General features: G+C 44.7%; 1 protein-coding gene and 1 long non-coding RNA gene across 2 annotated transcripts in view; one reads left to right on the forward strand and one right to left on the reverse strand.

Moving 5' to 3' along the window:
* The first annotated feature begins 389 nt into the window (after positions 1-389).
* LOC118210457 overlaps positions 390-15,741 on the forward strand; it is a 28,509-nt gene continuing 13,157 nt past the window's right edge. Inside the window, exons 1-12 of the mRNA XM_035386675.1 lie at positions 390-463; positions 571-696; positions 1,054-1,243; positions 1,992-2,066; positions 2,168-2,314; positions 2,440-2,493; positions 3,955-4,071; positions 4,872-5,023; positions 5,143-5,229; positions 5,339-5,485; positions 5,617-5,799; positions 6,099-6,230. Of these exons, the coding sequence (XP_035242566.1) occupies positions 574-696; positions 1,054-1,243; positions 1,992-2,066; positions 2,168-2,314; positions 2,440-2,493; positions 3,955-4,071; positions 4,872-5,023; positions 5,143-5,229; positions 5,339-5,485; positions 5,617-5,799; positions 6,099-6,230 (1,407 nt within the window). The 5' untranslated portion in view covers positions 390-463; positions 571-573. The remainder of the gene's footprint in view (positions 464-570; positions 697-1,053; positions 1,244-1,991; positions 2,067-2,167; positions 2,315-2,439; positions 2,494-3,954; positions 4,072-4,871; positions 5,024-5,142; positions 5,230-5,338; positions 5,486-5,616; positions 5,800-6,098; positions 6,231-15,741) is intronic.
* On the reverse strand, positions 6,675-8,038 carry LOC118210458. Its single transcript, XR_004761858.1, has 2 exons — positions 7,862-8,038; positions 6,675-7,721 (listed from the first exon to the last, which is right to left on the reverse strand). It is a non-coding gene; the product is annotated as an uncharacterized LOC118210458 (long non-coding RNA).

The following is a 15,741-nucleotide window of genomic DNA, read 5'->3' on the forward strand; positions in this document are numbered from 1 at the left end:
GGTAGAGCGGAGTGAGGACTGGCCTCCTGTCGTTGCAGGACGAGTGGGCGGACCGGGAGAGGCAGCTGCGCGGGGCCGTGGCGGAGCTGCACGAGGGGGCGCAGGCCGAGGCCCAGAGGAGAGCCGCGCGGAGGGAGGACCTCGCGCTCGTCCTCCCGCCCCACGTCCTGCTCCTCCTGACCCGAGGTGCGGCCTTAGCGACGGCCCTTAGCAACCAGTCGCGCGTGGAGTCTATGCCCGTATTTAGGCTTAAACGCAGTCCAAAGGCGCTCTTACCCGGTGTGCGCGCGTGTCCGTGCGGTTTCTCACAGACGACGACCTGGAGTGGGAGCAGCACTGCTGGTGGCGGGCGGAGCTGGGGGCGGGGCTGGACAGAGTTGGGGCGGGCGTGGACAGACTGCAGCAGGAGCGGGACAGATGGACGGCGTGGGGGAAGGAGGGGGTCGGCGTGGGAGCCTGTGCGGTCAGTGCTGCGGTGGTCCGCGCTGCTGTCAGTGCTGCAGTCACCGGTTTGTGTGCATTTCCCTCTCCGTGACAGCTCCGTGTGTTTGTGTGCGTGTCTGTGTGCAGGCCATGACGGACAGACTCACAGAGCTCTGGGACGAGCTGAACTCCCGCCAGGCGGAGCTGGAAGCAGCTTTCACTGCCCAACTGTGCCTCCGTGAGCACTGCCAGCTCCGTGCAGACACAGCACAGGTAAAGGACAGCACAGGCCCCGCATAGGTAACACCTAGTTGAAGAAATGCAAACAGCTTAAGTTTTAAGCATCACAGGACAGTTAACACATAGAAAAGGCACAAATATTGCATAGCAAGCAAATGTAACATTTCAGTCAGCACTCAGAAGTGGTTATTCTTACACAGACAACCCACAACAGAGAACTGATTGAACAGATAACAAAAAGCCCCACATAACAAAAGCAGTGCCAAGCGTAGATTACATGCTGCACAGGAATCACAATGCTTGTTCCCACTCTGCCGTGCACTTTGGGCAATGCTTTGATATGTGACGATGACAGCCTTGCTATGACATCAGAACCTTCTGTTTGGACAGGCGGTTCTTTTAGGGTCCTTCTGGTATAAAGACTTTGGGCTGCCAGGAATCTGGGGCTGCAGAAACCCTGAAAAATCCCTGGGTGTGACCCAGCACAGAGTCCTGCCCGTGCTAAAGAGACTCATCCAACTACTGGAGGAGAACAAACAAACAGGCATATCCTCGAGCATCCACTGCTGGCCCAGTTCAGGTACTGTCATTCACCTGAGTGCTCTCTTGTGCCCCCTGCTGGTCCAATTTTCCTAAAACTATTTTTCACTGCTCAACCATTGATACGAGGCCGTCTTTAACCCACACACTCCATAATTAGTAACACTTAATTGAGTAAGATCATAATGATCTGGGCAATTTGTGGTGCTACGGGATGCAACAATCAAAGAAATACCTCAATATCCCAAAAACAAGCGCTCACAAAACCTCAAATGTAATGAAAACATACATTTTACATAACTAAGAACACAAAAGAAAATACATATGAATAAACTGAGACATTAGGCTTTTGAACTGGACAGGACAATGGGCAGGGTAGAGTAAGGCCTGTACAAGACTACTAGTCTCAGCTTAAATACTGTAATTAGTCTGCCTCCCTCTACAAAAACAAAAAACAGGATTCCTACTCACAGGATTTCTACTCAGACCAAAAGCCTGACAAAGAGCTGTGGAAATATGTGGTTCAAAGCTGAGCCAGAAATTTGTGGAGCAAATTGGGTGGGTGGAGTTGTTTTATCACATGAAACACAGGTACCTAGTTGATCTTCATCAACCCATTAACAGGCTCCCTCTGCAGCTCCACCAATAGGCAGAAACAGACATCATCCAAATTGGGGGGAGGGGGTAGGGGGGGGTGAAACAGGAACATAACGCTGCATTGTTGGAAAGCAACCCATGTCCCACATGTGGTCATGAGTCAAGCCTCAGTGTAAAACCTCTGCCTTCAGGCACATCGGCGAAACCGCCATTCGGTCCAGAGGCGGACTCCCAAGCGTGGACCACATCCGTACCGGCAGTCAAAGGTGCTAACCCTGAAGTGCTCTCAGTCACTCTCCCACTACTGCTGAAGATGGCTGCCCATCCTGAAAGAAGAGGGATCTTTGTCTGTGTCGTTGCTCTTCAGGAACCTCAGCCCAGTCCGTGAAGGACCCAGCGGGCGGGGTCCAGCCTCGGGACCCGGGGGGGTCCAGAAGGCCCTCGGCCCCCCAGGCCAGCCCACCGCGCACCCAGAGAGCCGCCGCCGCCGCTCCCCCCCACGTCCACGCGAAAGGTCAGCCCGACACAGGCCGCCGTAGAGAATGACAGGGCGCCCGCTATCGCTACGAATCTCTGACGTCTGCGGCTCGCGTCGCCCCCTCCAGCTCTCACGAGCCGCCATTTCCCGACTGTTCACAGACGCCCAGCTGCGGAGGGATCTGACCGAATACGTCTGCGTGCCGATTCTGACAGGTCAGGACGTTCTGCACACTCAACAGGCCCCTCTCTCCCCCCACCAAAAGAGGAAAGTGAAAGATTCTTTTCCCTCCAGCAGGTTATCACTAAATACAAATGCGCAAAGCGAGTACTGGTTCAGTGTGCTGCAGTACACTGATGCCCCATGAATGATGCCCTGTAAAATCCTTTGATGCCCTATGATGCCCAGTAATGCCCAGTCCATGTGCAGTGATAATGTTCTCTAAGATGATCTGTATTAATTAATTAATGTAATGTAATGTAATGTATTACTTTGTCTGTCTATCTGTAATGTCCTGTAATACACTTACATTCTCTGTCATGGTGACTCACAGTGCCCTGTGTCTCTGTACAGAGGAGGAGTGCACAGGCTGCTGTGTGATGCTCTGTGATGGTGACTCACAGTGCCCTGTGTCTCTGTACAGAGGAGGAGTGCACAGGCTGCTGTGTGATGCTCTGTGATGGTGACTCACAGTGCCCTGTGTCTCTGTACAGAGGAGGAGTGCACAGGCTGCTGTGTGATGCTCTGTGATGGTGCCTCACAGTGCCCTGTGTCTCTGTACAGAGGAGGAGTGCACAGGCTGCTGTGTGATGCTCTGTGATGGTGACTCACAGTGCCCTGTGTCTCTGTACAGAGGAGGAGTGCACAGGCTGCTGTGTGATGCTCTGTGATGGTGACTCACAGTGCCCTGTGTCTCTGTACAGAGGAGGAGTGCACAGGCTGCTGTGTGATGCTCTGTGATGGTGACTCACAGTGCCCTGTGTCTCTGTACAGAGGAGGAGTGCACAGGCTGCTGTGTGATGCTCTGTGATGGTGACTCACAGTGCCCTGTGTCTCTGTACAGAGGAGGAGTGCACAGGCTGCTGTGTGATGCTCTGTGATGGTGACTCACAGTGCCCTGTGTCTCTGTACAGAGGAGGAGTGCACAGGCTGCTGTGTGATGCTCTGTGATGGTGACTCACAGTGCCCTGTGTCTCTGTACAGAGGAGGAGTGCACAGGCTGCTGTGTGATGCTCTGTGATGGTGCCTCACAGTGCCCTGTGTCTCTGTACAGAGGAGGAGTGCACAGGCTGCTGTGTGATGCTCTGTGATGGTGACTCACAGTGCCCTGTGTCTCTGTACAGAGGAGGAGTGCACAGGCTGCTGTGTGATGCTCTGTGATGGTGACTCACAGTGCCCTGTGTCTCTGTACAGAGGAGGAGTGCACAGGCTGCTGTGTGATGCTCTGTGATGGTGACTCACAGTGCCCTGTGTCTCTGTACAGAGGAGGAGTGCACAGGCTGCTGTGTGATGCTCTGTGATGGTGACTCACAGTGCCCTGTGTCTCTGTACAGAGGAGGAGTGCACAGGCTGCTGTGTGATGCTCTGTGATGGTGACTCTGTACAGAGGAGGAGTGCACAGGCTGCTGTGTGATGCTCTGTGATGGTGACTCACAGTGCCCTGTGTCTCTGTACAGAGGAGGAGTGGGACAGGCTGCTCGAGCTCTCGCCGCTCTTCCAGCTCCTCAGACGGGTGGAGCAGCAGCTGAGGGGCGGAGCCAAAGAAGCAGGGCTACTCAGGGGAGGGGCCCATGGTGCGTCACTCAAAAAGCTGCATACACTCAATGAGCTCCATGACATTTGGGGCTGAGGTCCAACAATTGCTCTGTACTCCACAGTTTTAGATGTGTAATCAATGTTACACAGATGAGGTGGGGTGCTTTCGACCTTTCTTTTCGCCTCCAAACCTTGCTCCTGCTCCTACTCTGGTGAATTTTGGTCTCATTTATCCACAAGACCTTTTCCCAGGTGCTTCCGAGCAAACGGTAACCTGGTCATCCTCTTTCTGTCCATTCTCCGGACATCTAACCTAACCTTAACGTAACCTCTTCGAATGTCTTTAGTTGCATTTCAGTTGCAACATAGGTTTAAACTAACGGGAATTTACAGACCTCTGTTTATGTTAACATGGCAGTTGAAGTGTCAATCTCGAGCGGCATCTTTGGTGGTTGGTATTAATAATTTGATTTTAGTGTCGTGTAGAGTTTGTGGCTAGCTCTAGTGATCCACCAAATGTGGGTAAGTGTTGTCTTAATAAATAAAACGTGCAGTTTATGCCTTTTCCCATCATTGCTTCTCCGCTATATGACAGACTTCACCGCAACATAAGATTATAACAAATTGATATTCAGCTGCCTTACTCACTTCCGTTTTTTCAGTTGAAATGGCCCAAATTTATTTCACATGGAAAACTTGTTTTTGGTTATGTAAACTGCCCTAAGGCTGCTTTTTTTTTTTTTTTTTTAAATTTATTTTTAGACTGTTTAAATCACGGCCAAATCCATGTGCGCATGCCCAGTGGCGCTGAAATGATGATACAGTTTCTCTTTGACAGGCAGGGGGCAACCTTTCCTGGACCTGCTGGACGCGCAGCTGGAGTGTGAGGGGGAGCTCATTCCTCTTGACTTGAGAACATTGAGTCCTAGGGAGTTTTTGGTGTATCAGCACGGGCTGTTCCTCCTCCAGGCACTCCACACCCATTCTCAGGTCCACCTCTCTCTCCATCCTCTGTTTTTTAAACACAAAACAGGAAGGACAGGGCCAATAAATGTAAAAAGGCTAGGCTGCAGACAGAGTTTGCCTGACTGGATTTTTCTGCCTCACAGATGCCCAATGTTACCCTCCGAGTTGCCACCAGCCTTCCCACAAATAACTACCACCACAATGCCTTCCGAAACTCCTTCCTTTACCAGGTGCTGTTCTATGGTCATTTTTCATGCGAGTGCTTATAATAGTGTGTGTTTATGTGCGCACGTGTATGTCCAGGTGTGTGTACGTGTGTGTGTAATACGGCGTTTGCAGGAGGCAGAACAGACGTTGTTTGTGAGACGGCAGCGGCTGCGGTCTGCGGGGGGGTTCTCCCTGCTGCTGCTGCACTGCATGTCTCATATTGCATCTGGAGACATGAGCCTCGACGCTAGCCCCGCCTTCCAGAGGACGTTCCATACGGTACACACACACGCACCCGTGCACACACACACACATAGTCACCCATCAAAAATAGACACCACAAACACCAAAAAAAAAAAAGATGGCACCGGAATCTAGAGCACTGCTATGTGTGTGTGTCATGTGCCCAGGTACTGGAAGTGTGCCTCAGTGAGCTGTTCCTGACCAGACTGGGCACTCCGCCAACTGTGAGGGAGAAGCCCGCAGAGGAGGATGTGGGTGGGGGCGTTTTCAGCGACCTGCATTCCCAGCCAGCCATCGACCTTTTGATAAAGCGGATGCAGAGACCAGCCAGCATGCTTCTTTCTGAAGATGTAAGTTGTCTTCGTAAATCCCCCCCAACGTGACTTTCAGGTATTACACCTCCTTCAGTGCGATGACCTAATCTAGACTGATTAGAGGGCCATTTAGGTGCACTACGCCGCATATGCCTGTTTCAACAACAGTGTGCCACTGCCACCTTCGAGTAAAGCTAGGGTGAAGTTGTGTCTTTAGGAGACAGGGGGGTGCTTGTGAAGCGCGTCGGCTGTTTGTGCGCTGGCTCGGCCGCTCTGGCGGTCGTGCCGAGCCTGCGATATTGCGGTGGCGATGACCGCCAGTGTTTGCGCTCAAGCTGCTGCAGGAGCATCTGGCTAAGTGGAGGGAGGAGTCTGCCTTCCGGCGGGTGGAGAGCCTGATACGGCAACAGAGCTTGGAGGAGAAAGACAGAGGAGGGGGCTGCAGCCCTGCCCAGCCCCAGTGCTCGGTGAGTGCCCCCACCTGGTTGAAAAGAGAACTGCGAACAAGTGTCCCTGTCAAATGCTACATGTAGCATCTCACAGAAGATGTTCACAAAGCCTCCGTATACACTGCACACCACATACAGAAATGTAACATATATTTAAAAATTATTTATTCTGACAGCCATTAGGTACATGTTCATAATTAATGATGACAAGAGACTTTCTCTGAGTGCACTTTTCCATCAGCCACATCGTGAATCAAATTAACTTGACATATTGATTTGGGTGTGTCAGCATACATAATACATACGAAAGCTTTACCATGATGCAGTGTTGTGTTTAGTACATGGTAGATTTGAATGATAAGAAAGACAAAAAGACAGTGAAAAAGCATCATTAAAGTACACATTCATAATTTTCTTATATTATTCGGCACATTTCTGCAAAATAAGAAGAAGAAGAAGAAGAAGAATAAGAAGAAGGCTTTATTTGTCGCATGCTTATACATGTACATACAGTGAAATGCGTCCTCTGCATTTAACCCGTCCTAGTTACTTAGGAGCAGTGGGCAGCCACAGTGCATCGCCCGGGAACCAACTCCAGTTCTGAGGCCAGTACCTCGGTCAAGGGTAAAGCCTGGTTTAATAAGGCTTGCTCTCAAAACAGTCAACACAGTGCAAAATAAAAGAGTACATTTTCACTGTTTTCACATAAATGACAATACCAAGTACAGCTTTGCAAAATGTTACAAATAAAAACTCAGCATATAACTTGAACTTCATGGGAATTTGCTATAATGTCATGATGTTAAACATAGAGTGTTCAATCCCCCCCCCCCCGGCGCCCCGCCCCCCTTCTTCCAAGAAGGGGGCGAGGTGGGAGCTGGGCGTTGGTCCTTTTCCTTTGTTCGCTGCCCATTTGCTTTTGAGGTCTGCTCATTTTTAAACAATTTTAAAATGCATTTCATACATTTACTGCCATGTACTGCAACTGCAACAAAGCACGTGCGTTAATGAGTTTGCAAGCGTATGATTCCTAGTAAGATTTCACTACCAAAAAGTGGCAATCAAAAAAAGTGAGGCAATACATTTGGACGGATGCGAAAATATTTCAACACTAATTTATTACACAACATGACAGGCGGCGAAGCCGAGTGATATGCAAAGCAAAAGCAGCGCGCGGGTTTTTTAACCATTTTGGACCCAGAGCCCGTTACATCCATCCCACCTTAAAATGTGTACTTTGTTTTTAGAGTAGCCTACATGGGTGCGAGGTTATTTAGTTTTCAAGATGCATATAAAAGTCGTTTTAGAACATTTGAATGGGGGGTGTTACTTTGAGTTAAAAAGGTAGCATGACTTTCTTCCAGCTTCGTCGGTTTAGACCGTTTGCAGTACAATAATAACAATGATAGCAATAATTCCAAGCACAAGTCCAACGATATTCAGAATCTTGGCGGTCCGCGATGCTTCCTGCGCCTTGGCCGTATCTCCAACGCTATTTGCACCGCTCACCTTCAATACACAAAGGTTATAGTCACGACATTAAATAAATAAAGAAATTTTGATATTACATTTTGTTTTTGCAAAAAAAAAAAACAACATTTGTTTGCACTTTTCTCGTTTATTTTGTTATTAGTTAATCTAAAACTTACCCTGCTTGAACAAATAATCGCAGCAATTCCGAGGGGAAGGCAACAGCAAAGTGTGTTGAAGATAGACCAGGCCAAATACGTTGGCGCTTGTGAGCCTGCATGAGTCCCGTCCATGGTCCCGGTGCTTAACTTGGCTTCTTGAGTTGAGACGCAGACCCAAAGACTTGTTTCCGCAGCATAGGGTCGCCTGGATTATAAAGACAAGGGTAAAGGGGTGGAGAAAGAGGAGGTACTTACATTACATTATTATTCACACACTTAATAAACATATGCGTATTGTAATAATAATAATAATAATAATAATAATAAAAGCCGCCGAAGGTAGGCATCGGCTGAAATAATTAAATCGTCTAATATGCTAAATGTGTTTTGCCCATAAAATGACAACTGTTATAACTATAAGTAATTTAGTGTTACAATTATCATTCTTCCTCTATCTTCATAGTCTAACATCAATCATATTTTGAAAAAACTTTATTGGGTCAGCTTAATGAAGACGTCCTAGCTGGACTGCTCTGCAGTTTTACGGTTTCTCCGGTGCCTCGTTTGTTTATTTGAGAAGTGTACGTTACACATAAACAGATCGGGTCATAGGCGAACAGTGTAGCCAACTGCTTGTTTTCTTAAGTTTTTCTGAAAAAACACAGGTAACAGCCTACGTATAACGGGCTCCGGGTTTATCTGAGAATTGAATAAACTCTGGGTAATGAGTTTGTTACGAAAGAATATGCCTGCAGTCAATCAAGCGTCACCGTGAAATAAACTGTTGAAACATTTTCCTATCTATCGAAGCTTGCCTCTTTATCTTTGATGATGTAGCCTACACGTGGTAGGTAGGCCGACATGGCATTCCGCTGTCAACGCGTTTCTACTGTCGCTGCAGTTGGCTGTGCATTGTTGTGTATGTAGCCTACTATCAACGAAAACTGAACTAAAATTTGGAGAATTTACACGTATGAAAGGTATGCATTCTAATTACTTGAAGCAAAGAAACGAAAATGGTCTTTAGCTGCAATATCAAGGGACTGGCTTTGGATGGAAACATACAGCGCTGCTACTGTAGCCTATTGTCTTGTCTGAAATATATAGGCTACAAATAGCCTACAACGCAGAGGACCGCAAAATAAGTGGGACACCATACCCCAAATCTCATCCCCCTCCCCCTTCTAGAAAGCAGACACTGTGCTTTTTAACGTGCTTGTTGGTCTCCACCATGAGACATGATGTCGCAATATTTTTGAAAATGCCCGATGAAACATGGTGTACAGAGTTTCCTGGCGCTGACAAGGCATTCTAAATAATCCAGCATATAATTAACAGAGACTGCAAGGTAACAAACAATAGCAGAGTGCTAAAAAAAATTCGCAAGCTGCGACAAGAAAGCATCACATTGCAGCTGTGTTACAATATTTCACCCTACCCACCCTACCAAGTGGTCAATTACGTAGCCTAATTTACGTAGTTTTTATCGCGTTAAGCGGCACGACGATAAATTCATGCTATTTGCGCCTTTTTGACCACAATGTTTCGTATTGCCTGTTTTTAATCATTAGTTAGTTTAAAAAAAAAAACTTTAATTGTATCTGTGATGTTAATTCAACCTTTCTTCAAACTTATTTGGCTACATGAAACCAGTTTATTATTCTTCAATTTTGTTTGTGTTATCCAAATGGCCAAACGTTGATTGAAATAGAAGACTGAATAGCAGTCATCATTGGTATTGTATTGCGGCCATGCACAAGCACGAGAGTTGCAATTCGAGAAAAGGAATACTTCAAACAAAGTCTCTGGGAATCGCAGGCTAGGGAGGTCAAACCTATTTTTGCAATCTTTCAGAAAATATATTCTGACAGTTTATTTTGCATGCATAATGTCATAAATGATGCAATAGGCATATATAATCCAATATTAACATATAAATCGCTAATTTGCTAAATTGTTTGCTTTAATACGATGTTAAAAATTAACCTTTGGCCAATCATTATCGTTGGAGGGAAACGCATCATCGCCTGTGCGATTTTTTGGGTGGGATTATTAGGATGTAAATATTCCATTTACGCCTTGGCGGTGGTATGTTTTTTTTTTTTTTTTTTTTGGCGATGGGATGTAGTGGTGGGCGTGTAACAACGCATTATGTAATAGCACCGCGTTATGTAATAACTCGACAAAACGTTTACATTTTTCCACTGCTCCATTTTCAAATACATTTTCACTTCATTATGTAATAACACCCGCATTTTGTAATAATCTGCCAAAATGGAGGTCTTCATTCATAAAAATCGTTATAACCTTATAACAACAATGTTTATTTTATGCATTCTAGCATGAATCATACTGACTCAAAATTCATTTTAAAAAGATACTATTAGTTCAGTAGATTAGTAGTATCTTTCATTGGTCAAAGCTACATCAAGTGTCACTGTATTCCTTAGTTTAATAGAAACTGTACTTGAGGGTTCATAGAGACATAGAAACTGCACGACACTGAGTGTTATACTGACACAAACATCTAAATACTGGTACACACAAATGTCAGGAGACACACACGTAGATGAACATACACACACTCTCGACACCTGCTTTTTGTTATTATGTGGAGCACTTTTTTTTTTGCTAAATTGGCAGAGAGGACAATTGTTAATAAACAATTGAGCTGAACATTTTTGCCTGCCTATCTATTTGACTGACAGTTTTCTTGATCACTGAGATAGCAATGACTTGAAATGAAGTTGGTTCAATGTAAAAAAAAAAAAAAAAAAAAAAAAATAAAATAGCTTTGATGTAGTAAACTACTTTTGCCATGTTGCTGTAGCTTAGCTTGCTACATTTCTCTAGGGGGTAGCTTCAGTGTAGTGAAGCCTCATTTAATGTAGAGTAACTGGTAGCTTAGCTCACTACGCTTTCCAAGTAGCTTGCCCAACACTGCTTATTCTCCCTCTTTCAAGTCAATGCAACTTTATTTATAACACATTTTTCATACACAGTGGCAATTCAAGATGCTTTACAAAGATTAAAAGATTTATAAGAACAATGAATAAATAAATAATGGTGTAGATAAAAACAAGATTTAAAATTAGTTTAACATTTTTTTAATAACTCGAATAACTCAACTTAACTAAAAGCATCCATGAACAGTGTGGTTTTGAGTCCTGATTCAATAGTTTTGAGGATTAGGCTACTTTTAAGATCGACAGGGAGTCTGTTTCAGAGATGCGCAGCAAGTTTAGCCCTGGCACTGGGCACTACTAGCAGCCCACTCCCACTTGACCTGAGAGGCCTGGCAGGAGTGTCCTCCTTAAACATGTCTGTAATGTATTTGGTCCCACTCCATGTATTGATTTATAAACAAGCAGCATTGCCTTATATTCAATTCTGTGGCTGACAGGAAGCCAGTGTAGTGACTTAAGAATCGAGGTGATGTGGCCTGACCTTTTGGTTCCTGTAAGAACTCTAGCAGCTGCATTTTGAATAAGCTGAATCTTTTTGATGGTCTTTTTGGGGAGCCCTGTCAAAACACCATTGCAGTAATCAACCCTGCTAGAAATAAAAGCGTGAATGAGTTTTTCCTGGTCGGCTTTTGACATGAAGTCGCTGAGTTTGGCTGTATTTGTAAGATACGTGTGATAAAAAGCTGGTCTTGTTACTGCTTTAATGTGGCTATTTAGACTAAGGCAATATGTAATAATTTATTACAAAATGTGAGGAAATTTATTACATATTGCATTCAAGCTGTGTATTACAAAATGCGGCAGATTATTACAAAATGTGTGTGTTATTACATAATGAAGTGAAAATGTATTACATTTTGTCGAGTTATTACATAATACAGTGTTTTTACATAATGAGTTTTTACAGGGCGGATCGATTCTTTTCACAGTATCGGTTTCTTCAAGTTGATACATGTAGATGTATCGAACCTTTCGAACCAAGTTTTGATACTTTTTCTAAAAAAAGGCGTCAGTTCCTCCGTGACACTCAACTAGTGGTGCATGCCCCACCAAACTTCTCTTCAATGCATTACCACTCATCATGTATAAGTTTACTTTACAAATAAAGATAAAATATTAATTTTAATACATTGCATCCTACTTGTATGTAGGTAGGCTATGTAAGCTCAATACGATGTTACAGAAATGTGACTTGACTACATAAATTTGTTCTTCCTGGGCAAGTAGCAGATGTCCTAGTTCGAGAGAGCAGTTCATTCGATCTTGTTCAGTGAGTGCAGGCTGTCTGTCTCAAGTCAAGTTCGATTCAACTCGCTCGTTCAGTGATGTCCTATAGTTTGAGACAACGGTTCATTCGATCTTGCTCATTCATTGGTCATTCATTTGACGTTCTATAGTTTGAGAGAACGGTTCATTCGATTTTGCTCATTCATTGGTTGTTCCACTTGCTATGCTTTGAGTGCTGCACCTACCGTAGCAGGCAGCAGTTTTGAGTGGAAAAATGCAGGGAGAGTTTGATTCATGAGCACTCGGACGTTGGACAGGCTGACCCGGTACATACTGGACACTAAAAAGAGTCATTCAAAAAGATTAGTTTGTTCATTTTCGCCCATCATTGGTGGTGTGCCCCATCCCTATACAACAAAGAGAGTTTCAAACTTTTCAGGGTTCCCTACAGAAATAACCGCAATGACCACAGACTCTCAGCCCTTAAAAATATTAATTTATATACCTTCTGACCCCATTTCAATAGACAGAATTCACAAACAACTTCACACGTCCACACAATAAAGCCCCAAATTTAGGGTATTTTACTTCTTCTTTTCCCTGCCTGATTGCCTATCCCCACAAATAATATGTCTTCCCATTAGACATTTAGGTACATCAACCAATAAAAACATCGGATGCACATGCAGAGTCAAAATTAGCATAATAATTTTGGACTTCTGAAGTAAAAAAGTAACATTGCTGAACTGACAGTGCATTTTTTGAACAGTTTAATGGCTTTATCTACTCTGATTCAGCATATTTCCTGAATAACCAGTTAAACTCTGCCCAGATGCCTTTTTTTGTTTTATGTGGAATGCCCATTGTGATTACATTGCAGGCAGAACGTTCAACCTCCCTAAAGGTATGGATACTGACTTTTTTTTGGTTACTATAGTATCACATTTTACTTGCGCTAAGATTTCCCGATAGGGTAAAAAAAAAATATGTTCCGAAGAAAATATGTTCCGAAAAAATATGTTGATACATATTTGTCCTGTTTTCGTGTTGTAAAAACGAAACTGGATGATAAGAAGCTGGAACTAAACCAAATCCAAGTTAACCGGCCAAATCCTAACCATGACAATCACAGATAATAACAAAACTGTTTATAAACTTTCTCAGTCAACCCAAGATTCCCTACTCAAGCTATCTGTGTGCTGACATAAACGGGGCGATTAGCCAATTGCCCAGAAACATAAACAGCGGAAGTGTCACATACACGACATGACCAAGAGTATCTGGACACACCTTAGTATGTTTTTCATGGTTTGGGCTAGGCCCCTTAGTTCCAGTGTCCGGCTCTGGGGTAGGACTCAAAGGCAGACCCGGAAAATCATGGAAAAACTTGGCAGTTTATTATCAAACAAAGAAGCAACAGACTCAGCAAACAGTCTCGTAAACCACAATCCAAGCTAAGGTCAAAAATCCAAAGACAGTCAAAATTTTCCAGGCCGGCAAAGGCACACAACTGGAACAGGCAGGAACAGCAAGACAGGCAAGAATTCAAAAAACCGAAGCAACAGTACTCAGAGGAGTCAGGCTAAATGCATAAAAGTAAAAAACCGGGAAGTATCTACTAGGAATAGAAAAAGGCTTGAACGGCACTAAGTTACACAAAGGCATGATCTGGCACAGACTAACAGAGCTAACAGAATATATAGCTAGAGAAAATGAGTAACAGATGAGTTGCAGGTGGGGACGGCGGCAGAGGCTTGATTGAATAATTCGGCTGAGGCAGACAGGCAGGAATGGGGGGTGGAGCGTGGGTGGGAACCAGGAACCTGAAACAAAAGCAAACACCATGTGCGCACACACACACTCATGCATACATACAAAAAACAAAAAAAGGAAAACACAATGGAAACTCAGGCAGACGTCCTGACATCCAGTGCTACAGCATGCAATCACATTCTAGACGATTCTGTGTTTCCCCAAAAGTTTCAGGAAGGCCCTTTCCTGTTTCAGTATGACAATGCCCCCAGGCATACAGTGAGGTCCGTATTGAAATGGTTTTGTCGAGAAACATGTGGAAGGACTTGACTGGCCTGCACAGAGCCCTGACCTCAACCCCATTCAACACCTTTGGGATCAACTGGAAAGCCAACTGCGAGCCAGGCCAATCAGTGCCCGACCTCACTAATGCTCTTCTGGCTGAATGGAAAATCCTCCAACATCGAATATGCAGCCCTCTCAGAAGAGTAGAGGTTGTTATAGCAGCAAAAGGTGGACCAACTCCATATTAATGCCCATAATTTTGGATGAAATTTTGGATGGTAGGCATCCACATACTTTTGGCCATGTAGTATATTTCGCTACCAAGAAACAAGTCATTCCCATCTCAAAATATTAAGAATTTCATGAATTCATGTCATGAATTGAAAATGCAATAAATTTGCTGTTGCCAAGGCCCAAGATGACAGCTGGAGGAGAACTACAATGGGGTTAACTTCAATGGGGTTAATCACCCCATCCCTCCACATTGATGGTAAAGAACAGCATTTTGTCTTTCGTTGTATTAATGGAGATCGCAATATATCCATGAGATATGATTGATGGGTTTAGCAATAATATTGTCCACCCTTCCAGCTGCTACCAGGAGTGACAATAGGTCTCAACAGCGGGTTAGGACTTAATACAAGAACGTAAATCCAGATGGTAAATGGCGTCATTGTCCACTTCACAATAAAAAGTGAAACTCTGCCATGGGTTCATGACAAACGCAACCAACCTTGATAGAATAAAGTAGTCAAAATCACTTCAAAAAAGCACTTTTGTGCATTATTCCCACATTTTTGGTTTCAGTAGATGCACTGAAGGCAGCTCTAGTGATACAGCAATGAAGGATCATTTATAACAGGCTGTGGTGTAAGGCAGCCAGTTCAAAATGCTGTACAGAGGACCAGTCTTTTAATGTATGATCCAGTGACAATGTTTAAGGTAACAACTGTGGTCCTACACAAATTACGTTTTCTATTATTATATTCTACATGTTTCAATGCTATGCACAATCTGAATTTTAGAGTAGGTAGTAGGTACTGCTTGGAGCCAAAAGGAAAACAGTGAAGGGGTGGGGCTCCGCCTTCCTCAGACCGCTCCCCTACAGAGCAGCTTATCCTCCCCAACAACAAGGGGAGGGGGGGGGGGGGGAGTGTTCTCCATAGCTCTCCAAGCAGGGGCATTTCTCACATTCTTACTGGGTATGTGCGAGGCAACTGGGATACCGGTACATATTAAAGTTATTCCTGCCTCATTTACAGTACAAGCGAATACTGTGGTCCTTTTGGAGCCACCAGCACAAATGCCATCAAATCTACAGACGGAGGTAGCTGTTAAGATGCTAATGCACTCTGGAATCACCAGCGTTTTTATGGCCATATAATGAATTTGCTTTATGCAGTACACTCAGATCTGTTCTGTGGTGGAGGCTAATGCTGACTGCCGCTGTGTGCCAGGGAACAGCACAAACATAAAGTAGTCCTCTAAGACCAAGAGGGACGTGGAGAATGGCGTGGCAGGGCAGACTGTATGTTTGTTTGTATGTATGTTTTCTGCATCACCAACAGCATATATGTGAGCCAGTGGCTAATTAGCAAGACATACAGTGTGTGACACTGTCAGGGCACAACTTTGTCTTGTGCCATTGGCCACACATGGGTCAAAAAG

Source organism: Anguilla anguilla, chromosome 12 (genome assembly GCF_013347855.1).
Source record: "Anguilla anguilla isolate fAngAng1 chromosome 12, fAngAng1.pri, whole genome shotgun sequence".
Lineage (NCBI taxonomy): Eukaryota > Metazoa > Chordata > Actinopteri > Anguilliformes > Anguillidae > Anguilla > Anguilla anguilla.